The sequence below is a fragment of the Gymnoscopelus braueri genome (assembly GCF_963280865.1).
Source record: "Gymnoscopelus braueri genome assembly, chromosome: 11".
Taxonomy (NCBI): Eukaryota; Metazoa; Chordata; class Actinopteri; order Myctophiformes; family Myctophidae; genus Gymnoscopelus; species Gymnoscopelus braueri.
Window position 1 is genome coordinate 45,167,810 of NC_137613.1, and position 19,486 is coordinate 45,187,295.

Consider the following 19,486-nt stretch of genomic DNA (forward strand, 5'->3'; position numbering starts at 1 on the left):
ACTACTAGACTAAGTGAATTATGGCTGCTCTGTTTTGGTAAGCCCCATAAAAAAACACGAAACTGGTCTGGACTGGGGAGCAGAGTAGCGTGGTGGTGTTGTTACCGTGTGGCAGGACTAGAAAAAAGGGAGGGGGGGGGGGGGGGATGAGGAGGACGATTAGCTAGGGCTAGGGGGTTTGGGGGGGTTCTGGGGGCATGAGGCCCGGGCGTGGGCTCCGCCGCAGTGGCTGCAAACATGGAGCAGCTTGCAAGAGCTGGCTGAGCAACCTAGATCGTTAAAATTGTTACAGACCATGCTTTTGCCGCAAAACAAGACGGAGCGCCCACGCCGGTCAGTGGTTCTGTTGTTGGCTGGGTAGATGGGTGAGGGGGTGGGGGGATGGCAAGGGGAAGCTGGGGAGGGAAGGGGAGTTGGGGGCTGGAAGGCCACAGTGGCTGGAGCCGGGGTGGGGCTGGGAGCTGCGAAAGCGCACAAGCTGGCGGGGTGGGCGGAGTTGCCGCATAGGGAGCAAGTTTCTGCCACCCTGCCTGCGGAAAGCCGGCAATAAAGCTCGAGATCTAGGCGACCCCAGTAAGTGCCAAGGTTCCACTGCTGGAGCCTGGCAGCGGCTGTGGAGGAGAACTGGCGGTGGTACTCCTGGAAGAGGATTCCTCCAAAACGGACTGCTAGATCGAGTACCACCGCCATGTAGTCGTCCAACTCCTGTCGTCGGGCTGGGAAAGTGGAGCAGATGACGTCTCGGTAAATGCCGAACGCCAAGCAGAACTCCGCAACGGTGAGTGGAGCGGATCGGGTAGGGGTGGAGTTGCGGAGTTGGATTTGGATGCCGCCGCAGTCCAGGAAGCGTGGCTCGGTGTTGCTGTCGGAGGGGTGGAGGAGGGAAGCCAGGTCGACGTGGTTGCCTGAAGAATCTGGTTGCGGAGGGAAGGTGGGATTGGTTGGGTTCCTGGAAAGTGCGTTGGCCGGTGGGTCCACTGGAAGGGCTGTGGAGAGAGAAAAGGGGGGGGGTGGATGGGGGGAGGGGTTATTGAGGGGAGGACAGGAAAGAACAGGGGGGGAAAGTGAAGCGATGCCACCGCTGGTTGTGGCAACGGGATTTGACAGGGTGGCATACGTGGGAGGGAAGAAGAAAACAGGCGGTGCCTGGGATGCGCTGGTGCCAGGTGTGGCGACGGCAACGCTTGGGTTTTGAGTGGCAGCAGAAGCAGAGGAAAACTGAGTTGGATGTAGGGATGGTTGGGTGGGGGGGTGGGGTGAAAGTGCAGCCTGCTGTACAAGGGATGATAACAAAGACAAGAGAGACATTAATGGGTGGGCGGCAGGCACAGGGTTAACATTGACAGGTAAAGTGCTGGAAGAATGAGTAGTATTGGTAGTAGTAGTAAGCGGAATCAAGGATATGGCAGCAGGCTGGCTTGTGGAGGCGGTGTTCTGTGGAGGCGGTGTTCTGTGCAGGCGCTGCTTGGCCAGCCCTGAGGCATCCGGTGCGGTGGGTGACGTCATCCGGAATCGCCGCGCTGAAACGGGATACGCGGCGCGTGACGTCATCGGGCGGCGCCTGGCTCGACGGAGGCCCCGGTGTTGCTGTTGTTGCTAGCGGTGTTGCAGCGAACAGCTGGAAGAGTCCTGCTTTGTTTGTGGAACGGGGGAAGGCGATTCCGCGGGCTCGGAGCTGCTTCTGGAGTCCCACCGTGGTCCAGTCCTTGATGTCGGGTGGCGGAGTATGGGTGCTCGGGTCGGAAGAACCGCGAGGCGAGCGGTTGGAAATACTGGGACGCTGGCTCGGCAGCGTAGCTGGAATAGCCGACGGGGATCTCCGAGCTGCTCGACGGTGTTGGTGGTCTGAGCTTCTTGTGGGTTGTCGGCCCCGCTCCCGTTCACGGGGCTGCGGGCGATGGTGTGTGGATGTACGGGACCGACCTGACCTTGCTGGAGTGGACTGACCGGGCTGTGAAGCGATGGTGGACCGGAGGGAGAAGCTGGATCGCCTGGAAAAGGCTGATGAAACTGAGGCGCTGGGGGAAATGGAACGGCGGGACTGGTTAGAAGGTAAGTTACTTCTAGTACGGCGGGAAGTGCTGGGTTGAGTGGACGGGATGGTGGGCTGACTGGGTGAGATCACGGAGGGCTGACGTCCCCTGGTGATGGGCGTCGGGCTCCTCGGGATGATCCCGCGGATGTTGTCGTCGTCGGACGCGAATAGTTCGAGTGAACTCATGATGCAGAAACGCTACGAGCTTGAGTACGAAGTACGAAAGCGAGTAAGGGGTTTCTGGGTAGTTCTGATGTGTATAAATAGCGCCAGGTAGATTGGTAAGGGGGCGGAGTAAAGGTGTGTATCCCCGCCTCCTGAACATCTGTTGTTCCAACGCCATTTGTTGTTCTAATTAAAGAAAAATTACAAAAATATCAACATCTCATGGCACGTTTTCAAACTATCCACAGTCCACCTCTGAGACAGGGAGCAGAGGAATAGACAGCAATGACACCGTCTCATAGTGAGCATTGTAGGACTTGTAGGAATACAATATATCACTGCTGCTGGGCGTTGTTGAAAATATTGAAGAAAGGCACAATGTTCCGTTTAAACAAATAGCAATTTACTGTGTATTTCTCCTACAATACTTTGTGGAAAATAAAACGCAACACATAATGTAACAACTCCTGAAAGTGGAATACACTACAGACAGTACTGTACATGCCTGCAAACATAACACTCCATTGCTCCCAGATGTGTGTTATTATATGGCAGAGTAATGCCTGCAAACATAACACTCCATTTCTCCCAGCTGTGTGTTATTATATGGCAGAGTCAAAGTCACATATGAAAGCTGACTTACTATTGCACCGATAAAATACTTGTAAAACATAACAGGTCAATTTTCACACTCTCAGTGTGTCATTAACACTCCACATTGCACATAGTAAAATCCTCTTCATTTACCATGTTGTAACTCTCAGAGTTAAAGGGGGTGCAAGTTATTTTTTATTTTATTTTTGTATGTGTTAAATAGCTCTATAATATTCACATAGCAATCACTGCTATAGAGTGCTTGTTCAAAAAGAGGGGTCTTCCCATCTCTCCAGCTCTTTAGTAAACAGAAAATACAGTTTTGGGTTAGGATACAAACGTTATACAATCAGGAGCGATAACTCATACAGGATAAACAAGTGAAATTGGAAGTGATGAAACAAAAAAGTAAAATAAAAACAAACAAACCAAAAAAATGCAGACAACTGGAACCCATATAAAAACGGACACAAATCTTTAACTTTGTGGTGTTCTCTTTCCTGACTGGATACAATTGGTATGCCGACCTGAAAATGTATTTTCTCTGCTAAAGAGAGACAACAAACATTTATTTTCCCTTTAATTTATCCATTTGTAACTCTGGGAGTGTACAAAAGTGTGTATGGACCCTTACACTCCTAGACTTATATTTGACACTAAGGACAAAATTTGCATTTCTCCTCTGCTGAACGGTGTGGTATTCCATCCGGCAGGGCAGAGGGCAGCCCCGGATTGGGCGTGGCAGGTTATCTTCAGCCCGAAGGCGCCCCCGGGGGGGCCCCGCGACACGACGCGTCAAGAGTGGAATAGGACGTGTGACAGGTGCCAGCGGAAGGCAGGAAAGAGGAGCCATGTGACACTGTCAAGTTCTGTTGGAGTGGAGTCAAGTGGAGTATGGCTGGAGGGATAAGGCGGAGTGTGTCCAGCTAGGAGAACTTTGTCTGTTCTACTTTTAGCGTCCCCACCAGCTCAGTGGCCTTGTTGGATAGAGCAGTGGTTCCCAAACTTGCGGTCGGGACCCCCACGGCGGTCACCAAAACATTTTGGGGGTCCCCAGATGATTGGCTTAATGTGTAACATTAAAAAAAAATTGGGTTACAAACTTGTGGGATAATATTCTAGGCAACAAAAAAAACATTAGTAACTGTACAGTATAAGTGTATACAGGGTATCTTCACATTTCTAAAATGACAATTTAAGCACTTTTTAATACCTCTAAAATAATAAGACCATTACTACGTCAAAAGTAACCAACAAACCTTACTATGAACATGGTCAAACATTGGCCAAATTGTCAAATATTACCGAAGAGGCAAAGATTGTGAAAATAGCCGATCTAAAATGCGAGGCCTTGTGAGCTATCACATCCACTGTCGAAGCTATTCCTTTCCCCTGCATCTACCCTGCATTAGCTTGACAAATCCTTCATTCGACAACGTTATAGACCTGAATCAGAGTCAGAGGCACATTTATTGCCACATGTGGTTTACATACAATACAAGGGATGTGCTTTGGCTACGCAGTGCAGTGACAGCTCAGCGTTGGAACAATTTAACGCTTGACACAGAGCGTACAGATGTACATACTGTACAGACCTCGCGTGACAACTCAACATCTCTGGATGTACGTTTAGTGGACAGACTCACAGATACAGTATTTTACATTGTACAGATGGTGCGATTAATCCATTAAGACCAGGAACGCATCTGTGTCATTTTAAGATGTCTTTGGCTATTTTTTTATTTTAATCTTGGAATATTTTTGCAAATCTTTGAATGTATACATATCTATTTAAAGCGAACATTTTTAACTCCGATCTGTGATTCTAGGGGTCCCTGGAACAACATATTCTGAGATGGGGGTCCGCGGCCAAATACATATTATTACATATATTACAGTATATATATATTTTGGGGGTCCTTGATATGGAAAAGTTGGAGCACCACTGCTACAGCAACGTACTGTTAGGATCTAAATGTTTTGTAAATATTTGAGTTACAAATGTTCGCTTTAAAAATATATATATATTCAAAGATTTGCACATAAATAGCAGATCTTAGCTACGATACAAGTGAGATATGAGCTTGTATATTTTTTTAATAGACAAATAAATGGAAAATGACACAGATGCGTTCCCGGATTGAATGGGTTAATGTGTTGTGCAGGACGCGAGCGAGTTGCAGAGTCCCTATGTTCCAGAAGTAGTCGTGATAGATGGTAAAAATTAGACACGATTATAGATTTCCTGGCCACACACTATGTTCAACAAACAAATAACGAGGCTCAAACCAGTGGTTTCAACTGCAGTAGGCCCAGGTGTGACATAGCAGTAACACATATCTCGTTGCTGTCGGGGCAGAAACCTCTTATCTCCATATTCAAACTTTTTGTGTTTTTTTGATAAATGAACGCCCTACTTGATCATACTACAGCGTCACACAAAAGCATCCAAAGTAGCTGTAGATCTGCTACTTTTGTTGTTTTTGAATTTGAATCCTGAAAAGTAACAGTTTTGGACAGGTTTCCACCAGACCAGAGACAATATCAGTGTGCATTCTCAGAGCATGTTATGATCAATCAATTGATTTTGTTCCGGCTTGGATCAATGGAACTAACGTAGCAAGTATATTTTAAGTTCCTGCTTATCGGTATCACAATGAAAACTCACTTTACAAGGTTTTAAAGAAGAAAAAAAACACCATATATAATTCATATACATTTTATTTTCTCCAAATAATAGTTATACACAATAATAGTTATACTATCCTTAAAATCTTCCATCTATGCACTTCTCTAAAACTTGACACACCAGGGTTAATGTGTCCAGCCACAAGTTGTACCGTCAGCAGTGGGTGGGAGGGATTACAGTGCTAGATAGTGTCAGTGGTGTGACAGAGTGCAGGTGGCTGCAGACTGCTGCCTATCAGTCAGAGAGGTGGTGCCGACACACACACACACACACACACACACACACACACACACACACACACACACACACACACACACACACACACACACACACACACACACAGGACACCCCACAAAGTGCTATGATAACACATGGAGACAGGACATCACATGAGGGACGGCTGGCTAAGAGTGTCAGGGTACGAGTATAGTCTCACGAGCCAGACTGTTGCCTCCCACACTTTTCAAATGCTTCCGTCATACAGTCTGAACCAGTGGTTCTCAAACTTTCAAATGTCAAGGACCCCCAATCTGAAAATGTATAACATTTTGGTTAAAAGGTTAATAAAATATGGTTAAAGCGGTTAAAATGATTGTGACGCTACACACATTTAGCTGGGGACCCCTGGTAACCCCTGGTAACCCCCAAGGACCCTTGGGTCCTTTATTATCCGGAGGTAAAGTGTATGTGACGCCGCCTCCCCGCTTCCGTTTCGTCTTTACAGTCGCCTAAATGTCTCTTAATGTAAATCAAAGTAGTCAAAACATATACAGCTTGCTGCTTAGCAGAAATGGGAATAAAAAATAAAAAATAAAAAATATTTTTTAAAGATATTTTAAAAGATATTTTCGTGAACAGGAATGACGAACAGATTCCAGCTTCCTTTCTCGGCTTTCGGGTGTAGTTCAAGACTCTAGCATTTGGAAATTGTGGAATAGTAGTCTGGAGTAGGACTCAAATGCAGGACGAGCAGGCATGCAAGGTTAAATTCAAATTGTTTAATATCCAACAAAGGGCTGACAAAAGAACTGAGAACCACAACTGGTACAGAAGACACACACAGTGGCCCCCATTTATCAAAGTTGCGCAGACCAAAAAACGTGCGTAGGCCAAGATCACCTCAATTGTCTGGAATTATCATTCTATCTTGACTTTGACTCGAGCGTAGACTACGGCCCGCTCAGATCTCACGTCTGGTCTGAGGACGTGTAGACTTTGGCTACACCTGTTTGTTCCATCGTAGCATTGTCTGACCATCTGACAGGCATCTAAACATTAGAGTATTGACACAAAACATTTACAGCATTAATACTAAATGTGAAAAAAACATATTTTGTAAAGGCATACATCGACGATGTGTCATATGAAATTGGTAGGATAAGTCCAAGTGTACAAGCAATTAAAATTGAGCAATTACAAACAATAATTACAAACAACAGTAAGTAAGTAAGTAATTACAAACAATAACATATTTACAATGTTAATGTTAAATGCTTAATCATTCAGCCATTTAAACAGTGCTTTACTGGCTCTGGGTTAAGACATATGAGCGCATACATGTGAGAGGAATATTTTCATGGAGAGTGAAGTCTGCCCACTGCCCAGCGCAAGTGATCTTCGTTGTGGGTTTTGGCCACGGGACCGCAGCGGAAGTTCGGAGGTAACCAGCCCACCACACACCAGCCTTCATCCATTAATGTTTACGCATTCAAATCATCAATCACACCATAAACGTTCAGACTTCAGCCCCATGCTATATCTCTCATGAACGTGAGTGTCAGTCAGACCACGGGAGGACGCAGGACTCCTTTATTTTGCAAAAAAACTGCTGAGTGTGCACGTCTCCACTCAGCTGCGCATTGCTCGGGGGTTAAATTAAAAAAAAGTCAATCATGACGATATGATTAGTGTCATTCAACAACGTAGGCCTACGGGAAACAGATAACGCGTAGCCTATTTATATTTAATTCATGATTCAGGTTTTCGTTTAGGATACGTCTTGACTTTTTTCTTCCCCAGAAAGACATATCGTCTGACATATCCTGACACTTAATAGTTCACTGGACTTGCACTGTTACGAATGCGGTTGTAGTTTTGTTTTATTTGTGTTATATTTTCTTATTATATACTGTATGTCTGTGTCAGGTATCGGGTCTGTGCCCTGTGTATGCAAATGACATGTGCCATTCCACACATATGATAGGCATGTGTGCTGAGTAGCTGTGTGCGAATCCACGGAGATTATTGGTGGGGTAACTTCACATGTCGGAGAAATTCCTCTTAATTTCCTCTTCTCGGCCGTATTCTGCTTCTTCATGTCAAAAAACTGGTGGGGCGAAGCTCCACCACATTTATCAACAGCGGACAAATCTTACGCTGGAATTGACAGGGTATGCCTGCTTGATAAATATTATATAATTTGATTAGTAAAAAATAGCAGATATACAAGCTCATACATAGCGCTTGTACCACGCTATGAGGTTATAGATCGATTGATTTCATTTTTTTTACTTTTGTGCAAATCTTTGAATATATTTACATCTTTAAAGCGAACATTTTCAACTCAAATCTTTGCTTCTGGGGGTCCCTGGAAAAACATATTTTGAGATGGGGTTCCGCGGCCAAATGCATATCATTTTGGGATATATTGACAGGTTTTTCAGAGGACGGTTAGGATTTAAAAGACATTTGTAGAATCTAAAATAATAACTCGCTGGCACAGATTAATAAACCCCAGATGACTTGCGCACAGTCCATAATGTTCGTCTGTATTTTACAGTGGAACCATTAATAAGAATGCGTATGGTTTGGTACCTGCACCAATTTATCAGCTTTTGATTGATGTTTGAGATCAACAATGATACCCAGTTAGAGTCTGATGTTCCAATATAATTGGAATTGAACATTTCAAATGCATTCATAATCAGACTGTAGTTGTTGTAAATAATAATACAGGCATGTTTTAAAGCAGCACTATGTAACATTTTTTTATGAATAAAATGTAATGCTGTCCAATCTGTACGGTTGAGCAGTTATTCTCCACCTTTTCAGGCTGTGACCCCCCAACATAATCATATTTGAACTGGGTTATTTTTATGGGTCGGGAGTAAAAGTCCTTATTTTTTTTGTTTCCTACATTAAACAATTAAAAAAGGCAGAAAACACCAGTGATCAATAGTGAGAAGTCAGCCAATCAATATGGTCCCATTGTCTTAAGGGTCCGGTGGGAGCGTTTCACTGTGGGCTTCTAGCTCTATTTAATACAGCATGAACACCACTGAGCACTGTTTCCCAAACAGTGGGTCGGGACCCATGTTCGGATCAGGACCAATTTTTATGGGTTGGGAATAAATCGTTTTTGTTTCCTACATTAAACAATTAATAAGAATTCCAACATTTTTCAATGTCAGCCTAGGTGCCCAGACGGTTAGGCCAACCGTCCGGGCCATAAAACAAGTTTAAGTAGTGAAAATAGCAGATCCACAAGCTTGCAACGCGGTCATCATCAAAACTCATCATCAAAACTTGTTGTACGTTGCACGTTACAGGTCCTCATCAAAGACTCTGTTCTATTGCTGTTGGTAGTCATAGCTCTCAGTTCCCACCTGATGTTGTGTGGGAGTGCAGACTGCTCCACACCATACTGAATAACTGCTAGCTTACATAACGTCTTCAGACTAGGACTTAGTTCTAGGATAAACAGGTCATCATTGCGTGTGATGTAATGTTTGTATCCCCCAAAGAGGATGATATGATCTTCCACCACGCAACAACAGCACCTCGAATAGGCTGGTTTCCCCTTTAGTCAGGGCTGTTAACAAAAAAATGTGGACACGGCTCACAAAAGCGCCACATTTTTTCTACATGCTCTCCATCACCATAGGTTTCATTTTGGAAGGGTAGCCACGTCATCAAGATGGCAGAAGGCGGCCATCTTGGATTGCAAAGATGGCCACCATGTAATATCTATAATTGCCAATATCTCGGCTTCCAAGCCACTTAGAAGGTCAATCTTGGTGTCAAAATATACATTTTCTGGGACAAGGAATGCAATAAAACTATAGGGAATATCAATAAGTGACTAATTCTGCCAAGATTAGATAATTTGGTTGATTCTGCCAATGTATGTACATCATTTTCAGACACATTGAAAAATGGAGCATGAAGAGAATTGAAGATTATTAGCTTCACTTTCAAGGATAACAACATTCAAATTATTTGTCACATTGACAACTGCAAAAATCTGTGGAATTCCAGTGTGTCCTCTTGCATGAGCACCTTGCACCACAACCTCTTTTACAACCGCACTTGACCAGTTCATTGCAGGCTTTTGACGCTATCGGTAGAATGCTCCACACAGGAAGCCAGATCTGGTTGTTGTCATCCAATGTCCATCCCCATCCTTTTGGACTGGGTGTCGGCTGCTGGGCCAGTTCAGATGTGGCCCAGATCCCAGACTGGTAGGCAACTTGCTTCACGTGCTGCAGCAGTGAATCTTGCGTTGGTGGAATGTGTTCCATCGTTTTGTTCTTCTGGCAGAACAACTCTCGCCGTGCTTCATTGACAGATTCCAAATCACTTGTCTTATCATACATGATGACTGTGAAACGCTCAGGAAGCTGAAAGTGTTGGGCATCTATGGTCACAGAAGTGTATGTATTTTCTGCCATGTAGTTGAAGGCCTGGGTGACCTCAGGGTAGGAATTCCAAGCCACCAATGCTGACTTCTTCCCTTTCCCGCAGAATGCTGATGTTGTGTCACAGCCTGTGTAACAGTGGAAGACGGGAAGTGCTGTGGACTTGTCTTTGCCCAGAGCATGGCAGATCGTGTTTATATGAACATATAGGTGTAGTTCTTGCCAGTGCCAAAAGCAACCCAGATGTCTGCAGCTGGATACTTGGCGAGCAGGGCATGGAACTTGCCGATGAGGATAACGACAACATCCGTATCAAGCAGGTAGAACAGCCATGTTCCAGGGCATCAAGCAGGTGAATCACTATCCTGGTGTTGGCCTCTTCATGGTTACATGGCAGCATCGAGTGGCTGGTGTCTGTGCCAACCACTGTGATGCCAGATGTGATGAAGACCAGCTTGCCCTCTGGCCAGGCAGTGGATGCAATCTTCCCAGAGAGAAAGGCAAAGAGTTCCTGCTTGTTTATAGGATCACGCAGGAAATCTGACCAATTCCCCGGCAGCTTGTTCTGACCAGCCACCTTCCGTTGTATCCCTTTGCCTCGCTTCTCCCTTGTTGACTCTTTAATGCTGCTGGTGATGTAAGTATCCCAGACCACATCAACTCTTTTGGAGATCTCCAGGTGTTTCATGATGTGGGGAACAAAGACACAACTGGCATATTTGTCAAATGTGGTAATGTTGGTAGTGGACAGGAAGTGCACCACAGCAGCTTCATCGAGTACTTTGACATCAAACGTAGCTGGAGGTTCTTCTTGTGTCTTCTGTCAGAATATTTAGCAGATCTGATTTCTTTCCCAGCCGTAGTTTCCCTCTGTCAGATAGAGAGGGAGGGTATGGATGGTTTTCATGTTTAAAGAAGGTGCTCATGTTCCCCTCTCTGTGTTGCATGGCTATATTTAACCGGGAGAAGGGTGCCACATCATCCTTCAACATTGAGATCTTCCCTGCTTGGTCTTGATCTTGAGTGTTGGGCATCTGAAGAGAGGCAGTGAGTTATTTTTGATGGGCTCATGAATGGATTGTGTGCGGTCCATGATCACTGTCTTATGGTACTTTTCGTACTGTTCTCTGCCCACTGATTCCACAGTGCGGACTGTGTTAACCACTGACTTGTCAATCACATTTCGTGTGTCCAACATTAGAAGCTCGTGGCTATCATCTAGGAACGGATTGCCCATCCCACTGATGGCGTGCACAAGTGCTAGTGTTTGCTCTTTGAACGTCTTTTGTGTAGCCTATGTATAAAATAGGGCTAAAATGGTTAATGTATGTTTCATAATATCATAATTTATATCTGAAAAGTAACTAGTAACTAAAGTTTTCAAATAATTGTAGTGCAGTAGAAGTAAAAGTATTGAAAATTGGACATACTCGTACAGGAAGTACAAATTCCTCAGTTTTCAAATTCCAGTACTGTACTTAAGTAAATGTACTTAGTTACTTTCCACCATTGATAACAACAGTCAGATCTGTCAAAGTTTGATAAAAACTCATACCAATATGTTGTGCATAATCTAGCCGACACATACATTTTAATACAATTGTGTAATACATATATGGCCAGAATCAACCAAATATTGGCAGAATTAGTCACTTATTGATATTCCCTATAGTTTTATTGCATTCCTTGTCCCAGAAAAAGTATATTTAGACACCAAGATTGACATTCTAAGTGGCTTGGAAGCCGAGACATTAGCACTTATAGATATTACATGGTGGCCATCTTTGCAATCCAAGATGGCCGCCTTCTGCCATCTTGATGACGTGGCTACCCTTCCAAAAGGAAACTTATGGTGATGGAGAGCATGTAGAAAAAAAATTGCGCTTTTGTGAGCTGTGTCCACATTTTTCAAAAATCTGGTCTTAAGCATCCTCACTACTTGGGCTCAACCTTCGTCCAGGAAAAAGTCTCTTGATTGAATTTCCACAGGTAACTTAATGTAGATTCTCCGTCCCCGTTTTCACCACCAATTATGTACAGCTCTCCATTGTAGGCAAGGGCTGAATGCAACCCCCGTCCTCCTGGAAGAGGCTGTGCAGAAGGTGAGTTCAGCCAGCAGTTTGTCTCTGTGTCAAACACTCTGATGTAGTTGTAGTACTGTCTGGTACCCCACTGGCCCGTCCGGCCCCCAAATACAAACATCTTTGTCCCGATGATGGTGGCAGAGGGACATTCTGAAGCAGGTGGTGGAGGTCCTCTGGTGTTAATTAAAGACCAGACCATCGTGGTGGTGTCCAACCTGTAGGTTTCATTAGTGTATCCAGTCTTCCAGTGGTATCCTCCTCCATGGATAAACATGACCTTCCCCAAGACACAGGCTGAGTGGTTACTCATCTCCCCTGGAACAGTCCCTGACACCCTGGGTTTGAACCATCTGTGGGTGTCGACATCAAATGCATAAAGCACGTTGCAGTAAGGACCCCACGAGACCCTCCACAGATGTAGACAATATATTCGGCACAGCTGTGTGGCCCTCATTCTTGATAACCTTGCCCTCCCAAAATAACATTTTGGAACGTCCAGTTCTCAACAGGGCCAACTTCCTCCAGCGTAAAGACACTGTGTTGAAAATGTGGGTATAAATCGCAGTCCCGTCTCCGGGGACATAATGCTCAATTCCAAAGGCGTACACCTCGTGCTTCACTGCGGTAGCAGCTAAATAGGATCCTTCTGGTCCGCCATTCACAAGTACCATCGAGCGGAACATTTCTCACACTGTAAATCTGTTGTGATATGTAAAGACTTGCTCTGAACAACAACAAACTGGAGTCCTAATGTGCGTGTTTATTGCTTATATTGCTTCATTGGCACAAAATGTCACGCAATGCTTGGCCAATCCACAAAGCATGATAGCCTCAGCCTCTTCGACCCCGCTCCTTGGGTATCTTGGCTTGTTCCATATACGGGTATCTTGTATATCGTCTCTGTCGGGTGGGAAACCTCATACATCCTAAACTGTTACTTTTCAGGATTCAAATTCAAAAGTAGCAGATCTACAAGCTCAAAACGCGACGCTTCGCGCCACGTTTCGATTTTGTGGATATGCTACTTTTGGTCGTTAATTTACGAAAAAAACACAAATATGGAGATAAGAGGTTTCTGCCCGACAGCAACAATATAGTGGTCTTATCGTAAAGTTCGGTTAGGTAGCTCTATCAGACAGACAAACCCTCTTCAACATAGGTTGTGTCGTAAATTACACGTGGACGTGGGTGTGAGCTGATTCCTGGGCTCAAATTTAAACTGGTTTGTACCTTCTACAAATGAATGAGGGCCACTGAGACTCTAATGACAAACTGTCTACACAGTGGAGTTTAAATAGCACTAACAGGACACAGGTGAATCAACTGACAATCAACACAGGGATAGGCTGGGACAGACAGGACACAGGTGACAAGGGTTAACACATAATCAGGGTGGAGAGACGAGAAAGGCAACAGCAAACAAGGGTAGACAGGAAGCACAAGAACACTACTACAAAATAAAATACATAAACGCCTGGGGAATTAACAGACTAACAGAAGTCAGACCTATAAACACAGACCATACTAAACACAATGTTACAGAACTAAACAAGTAAATGTAAAACAGGCAAACAAAGCTAAAGCCCCAAACTCGGAAATAAAAAGTTGGGGAGCGGGCCGTGACAAAGAGCCTGTTGCATGCACCCTGCGCGCGCGCACGCACGGACAGACACACACAGAGTCCTATATATACGTCCTATATATAAGTAAGACGCGCGAACGCTGGAAGCGAACGCAGCTCGAAAATATTGTGTATTTACGGACTTGTAATCCGTGTTATTTCACCGTGATGGGGAGAGAACATTGACAGTGTGTGTGTGTGTGTGTGTGTGTGTGTGTGTGTGTGTGTGTGTGTGTGGTAATCAGAGAATTGTCTAAATTCCTGCACTCTGGCGCACTCGGGTGGCTGCTTACAGGCAGTGCACGCATGTGAGTCACATGGGTGCGTGAGCCAATGAGAGCATGAACACAGACACACAGACAGACAGACACACAACCTGAGCAGGGTTACATAGTATGACACACAGTCACTCTCACACATATATGCAAGCACACACGCACGCATGTGCACGCACACTAAAGCAAGTATGCACACACACTGACATACAGTAGACATGAACACTATTGCACACCCACCCACATACAGTACATGCTTGTGCGCGCACTCACACAATCACGCACGCACACAAACAGAGTAATATATTTCATAACACATGGACGCGCGCGCACACACACACACAAGAAACACAGAAATCCATATATGCCAGATGGATGCAAACGTAAATCAATGTAATTATGGAACACACACACACATGCTGTATATAATGCAATATAATACAACTTGTTGGAAAACATTACCATGGTTATTCATATTCATATCACATAATATCACAGTGAGACGTGTGCAACTTTCTCTATTAGCACGGCAGCAGAGCTGAAAATTAAATTCAATACTCTGCAATCCAAACTATATTTGCGAGAGATCCTCTCAAGAGAAATGTTGGTTTTATGGTAAAAAAAAAAAAGATTTAGGGAGTAAGGCTTACATTATTGGAACACATTAAAAAATAGCCGATCTACAAGCTCATAACACTGTGAGCTTGTAGATCGTCTATTTTCAGCTTTAGCTATAGAGTTTAAAGGAGTAGTTCACCCCAAAAAAATTACTTATTTTCTATCAATTACAAACCCCATGAAGCCTTAAATTCATGCTGGACATTTGTTTGTTTTAGTCACATTCCTAAGCTAATAATTTGATGACCGGGTCATCGGTCAATAGGAGACTCAGTAGCAGACTCTTTCATCAAATTATTGGCTTAGGAGTGTGACGAAAAACAAAAACATTCCATGAATTGAAGGCTTCATGGGGTGTGTAATTGATAGAAAATAAGTAATTCTTTCGGTGAACTACTCCTTTAAAATGGCAAAAACATTTCAAATGGCATTCATAAAATCACCATCCTAAAATGCTAATGTCCTCACAAGTATAGTAGCCTAAAAGCCTAAAAATGTGTGTGTGTGTGTGTGTGTGTGTGTGTGTGTGTGTGTGTGTGTGTGTGTGTGTGTGTGTGTGTGTGTGTGTGTGTGTGTGTGTGTGTGTGTGTGTGTGTGTGTGTGTGTGTGTGTGTGCGTGCGTGTGCGCGCGTGCGTGCGTGTGCGTGCTCGTGGGTCTCTCTCCGGGGCATGCATTGCACTTATTTGAGAACAAGCTGTTCAAATAAAGGCTGCTCTGTCTTGTTGCCAGAAGAAAATGACTAAAACACAAAACCCCATTCAGTCGTGTGAAATACAACTTGGGGGACTCTGCGTCGGTCTTGTGAGCGTTTTGGTGAGTGTATAAGATCCCCGCGCCGCGGTTAAAAACCTCTCCGAGCGCCGCGCCGGCCAACGTCAGCATCTGAAACGATCTGACAAGAGGCACGGCTGCTACACATCCTATCCTCCTATAAAAATGAAGTGAACTCCTTTCCCTCTGTCTGTCCGTCCTCATTCACTTATTCTCCTCCTCAGTGGGTTGAATAATCTACCTGAAATTGCACACGTTCATTGACCACAGGCATATCGTCTCTGTCGGGTCGAAACCTCATATGTCCAAAACTGTAGGTCCTGGGTTTGACCCTGTGCATCGCCAACTCAGCTTTGGAATTGCGTGGCTTATAGCACAATAAGTTGTGCGGTAAGTACTGGGAGGTGTTGTGCTCTAGCCTGGGATCCAGCCTGATTCACTACGTTCTGCTGATTTTTTTTCTCACTTTGCTTATCAGTCTGGCCAGCCTCCTATTTGACTCGTATTTTAATGACGTAGACAAGTCAGGAAGTGACTTGAGTTTTACATTGGACAACACTGGCCCCCCTACAGACCAATCAGAAGCCGCGGTTAGTTTTTTTGCCGTCTGCGGAGATAGAAAGCTTTCCAGACTGTATAGCGAGTGAGAAACAAAATCCGCCGAACGTAGCGAAGCAGTCTGGATCCCAGGCTACAGTAGTTGTGCTCCACCTCAGAAACCTATCTTCCAGTAGCGTCGATCCCAGCCTAATACTCATCTGTGAAGAGAAAAGCCTGGTCACGTCCTAATGCAGAGAGTGTCTATAGGGGCGGGACTTCAATCGTACACACTGTAAAATCCAATAAGTTAACCTTACTAGAAAAAAGTTGGGAAATCGGTTCCAGCTAGTCAAGTTTACTTGATCATTTACTAGTCAAGGTTACTTGATCATTTACTGGTAAAGGTTACTTGATCATTGACTTGGTAAAGGTTACTTGATCATTTACTGGTAAAGGTTACTTGATTATTTACTTGGTAAAGGTTACTTGATCATTTACTAGTCAAGGTTACTTGATCATTTACTAGTCAAGGTTACTTGATCATTTACTGGTAAAGGTTACTTGATTATTTACTTGGTAAAGGTTACTTGATCATTTACTAGTCAAGGTTACTTGATCATTGACTTGGTAAAGGTTACTTGATCATTTACTGGTAAAGGTTACTTGATCATTTACTAGTCAAGGTTACTTGATCATTGACTTGGTAAAGGTTACTTGATCATTGACTTGGTAAAGGTTACTTGATCATTATTTAGTAAAGGTTACTTGATCATTTATGTGGTAAAGGTTACCTGATCATTATTAAGTAAAGTTCACTTGATCATTATTTAGTAAAGTTCACTTGATCATTTACTCATCCATTACATTAATGAAAATTAAAAGTTTGCATGATCCCATTTAGACAGACAACACATTTGGAATACCGTAGGTTTATTCCTTGACAATAATATGAACAATCAACAATTTGTCACATGAGCTCAAACAGCAGCATCCAATTTAAAATGTACAGTAAAGGCATTTTACAGAAATAAATTGTATAAAAAATGATATAATTCTATAAGTATAAGAATTTGCAGCTCAAGAGTGCTTAAAAGGAATAAAAGTGGCTTTGTTCAGAACTCCTATCACTAACATATGTTTTTTTTTTACAATTTCTAAATAAAAGCTGACAATTGTGGAAATCAAAAATCAAATCCCGACCTTTAAAGGGATAGTTCACCCCAAAATGAAAATTTTCTATCGATTAGTCACCCCATGGAGACTTGAATTCATGCTATTTTTCATAGGGTGACTAATCAATAGGAAAAACAAATTTTTGGGGTGAACTATACCTTTAATATAACAAAATCTGAACATTTAATACTGTACTAACTTTGCAGACCAAACCAACGGTCTGACAAACTGACAAGTGCTCTAGTAATACAAATGGCTTAATTAATAAAGCCTAACGGGCCATCCACACCAAGCACTATATATACACATTTTTAATTTATTTTATTTTATAGAATTTAGAGTAGCCAATGATTGTGAACCTCTTTTCGTCCACAAAGTCATTATGCCAATTAATTCCTCACACATTTATGTGTTGCTACTGCAAATGTAGCCTAGTAGCCCCTCCATCCTTCTCCTCCTGTTCAACACAACTAAAGACGAACAGTATCTGTGTTGATGATGACAATATGAGTGATTTGCTGGAACTCTGGAAGACATGAACAACTGCCAACTGAAATGATCATGTCTGCACTGTATTTAAACTAAATAATTCTACAACGATATGATTGACAAAAGTGCTATGCTTAGTGTGGACAGCCCCATAACAGTTTGAAAGAGAACATTATTTCACACATGAACATGTGAACACTTGGCAATTTCAAAAAAGTGCCTTACTTTTACTTAATGGTATTACATTCAAAGTCTTGAGAATTTGCAGCTCTAAAGTACTTAAAATGAATAAAAGTGGCTTCATTTAGAACTCCTATCACTACAACATTTTCTCATGCATGAGAAAAATAAAATGCATGCATTTTAGTCTACTGTCTCAAAGGAGGGCTGAGGACAACCTGCCTACCAGTGACCCACTATACAATCTTTCTAAAATGACAGGAGGTTTTTAAGACTTTGCAGTTTGGGGGGTAGTTTTTCCTTTCCCAAGCCAAGCATCACTCTTTGAATGAAGTTCAAAGTGTTCTTCATATCATTAGGGTAGTTCAAATTTAGTGCATATGTCAGGCCAAACAGCAGGCACAGTGCTTGAGGGAGGTTCTGGAGATTATCCATGACAATACCTCCTTCGAGGATGACGGCTGTTGACACTGGCTTAAGGTCGATACCATCTGAGGGAGGTGAATCTTCACTGCTCACAGTCAGCAATCCGACCGATATCTCTGTCCAGGCGTCTTCGATGTCACAATCCTGTATAGAACCAAACAAAAACATTACAACAGGGAAATGTAGATCACTTCACACACATCTGCATTTAGAAGTTTTATCAACATTGGTAGGCCTACTGTTTTTTGACGTGTATTACTCACTGTAAACTTAATCAGCACAGTAAAATGTGTTATCTATGAAAATATTTTAGGTTAGAAATAAGCAACTTGGTAACAAACATTCTGCATAGTGGCCATCTCTCTCTCCCTTGAGCAGCGTGCACTTGCAGGCTATAAACACCAACACTGCACACCATGTGAGTGAGATTCCACTGTGCTATAGCCTGAAGGGATGGAACCTTCCGATTGGTTGCGAGGCCGTTTCAGACTGAAAATTCAAAATATAATTAACGAAAATGTAATTTCACTGGACCTTTAAGATGTAACTTACCACGGCAGTGTTGTAGAAACTGCTGGGGTCCTCTCCAAGCAGAAGAGGGAGGCCTCGGAGAACAAGTGTACGCAGCGCTGTCACGTCTGGTTTCTATAAGTGGATAATAAACAAATAAAGTTCAAAATCTGACCCTCAAAAGTTACAGTACAGTTACAGCATGAGACACACCACAATTTATGCTTTATAGTGCATAGAACAGTTACTGATTGGAGGTGTGATTTAAATAGTACAATCCACAGCATTTAGTTATCAACAACAATCAATAGTTAGCAATATCACAACACTTGATGTATTATAAATCGCCAACACTAAAACACTTATACAGCCAGGAAGCTATACAAGTACTATTTGGGGTTATAGGTTGTACATAAACTGGGTCATGATAAATACAAATATAAGCAGCATGTTGTAGACTTACCCCATCAATTTTCTGCACAATTCCGGACAATTTCTCTCTAATGGCACCTTTCTTGGACTTTAAGATAGTGACCAATTGTGGTGTGTAACGATCCAGAGCATCAAAGAAGTCCGTCTCTAGGTGAGTGGTGGTGATCCTGTTAAACTCAGCATAAACCTACAACACAACAAACCACAGAACAAAATACAGTGACTAAATACATTTGAAAGTGTGTA

At 43.3% G+C, this 19,486-nt stretch overlaps 1 protein-coding gene across 1 annotated transcript in view; it reads right to left on the minus strand.

Annotated features, from left to right (window-relative positions):
* Positions 1–3,546: 3,546 nt before the first annotated feature.
* Positions 3,547–19,486, minus strand: part of LOC308095666 (uncharacterized protein) — a gene marked incomplete at both ends in the record, with an annotated part of 53,390 nt that continues 37,450 nt past the window's right edge. Inside the window, 4 exons of the mRNA XM_080442710.1 lie at positions 3,547–3,692; positions 18,316–18,442; positions 18,851–18,943; positions 19,272–19,427. Of these exons, the coding sequence (XP_080298836.1) occupies positions 3,547–3,692; positions 18,316–18,442; positions 18,851–18,943; positions 19,272–19,427 (522 nt within the window). The remainder of the gene's footprint in view (positions 3,693–18,315; positions 18,443–18,850; positions 18,944–19,271; positions 19,428–19,486) is intronic.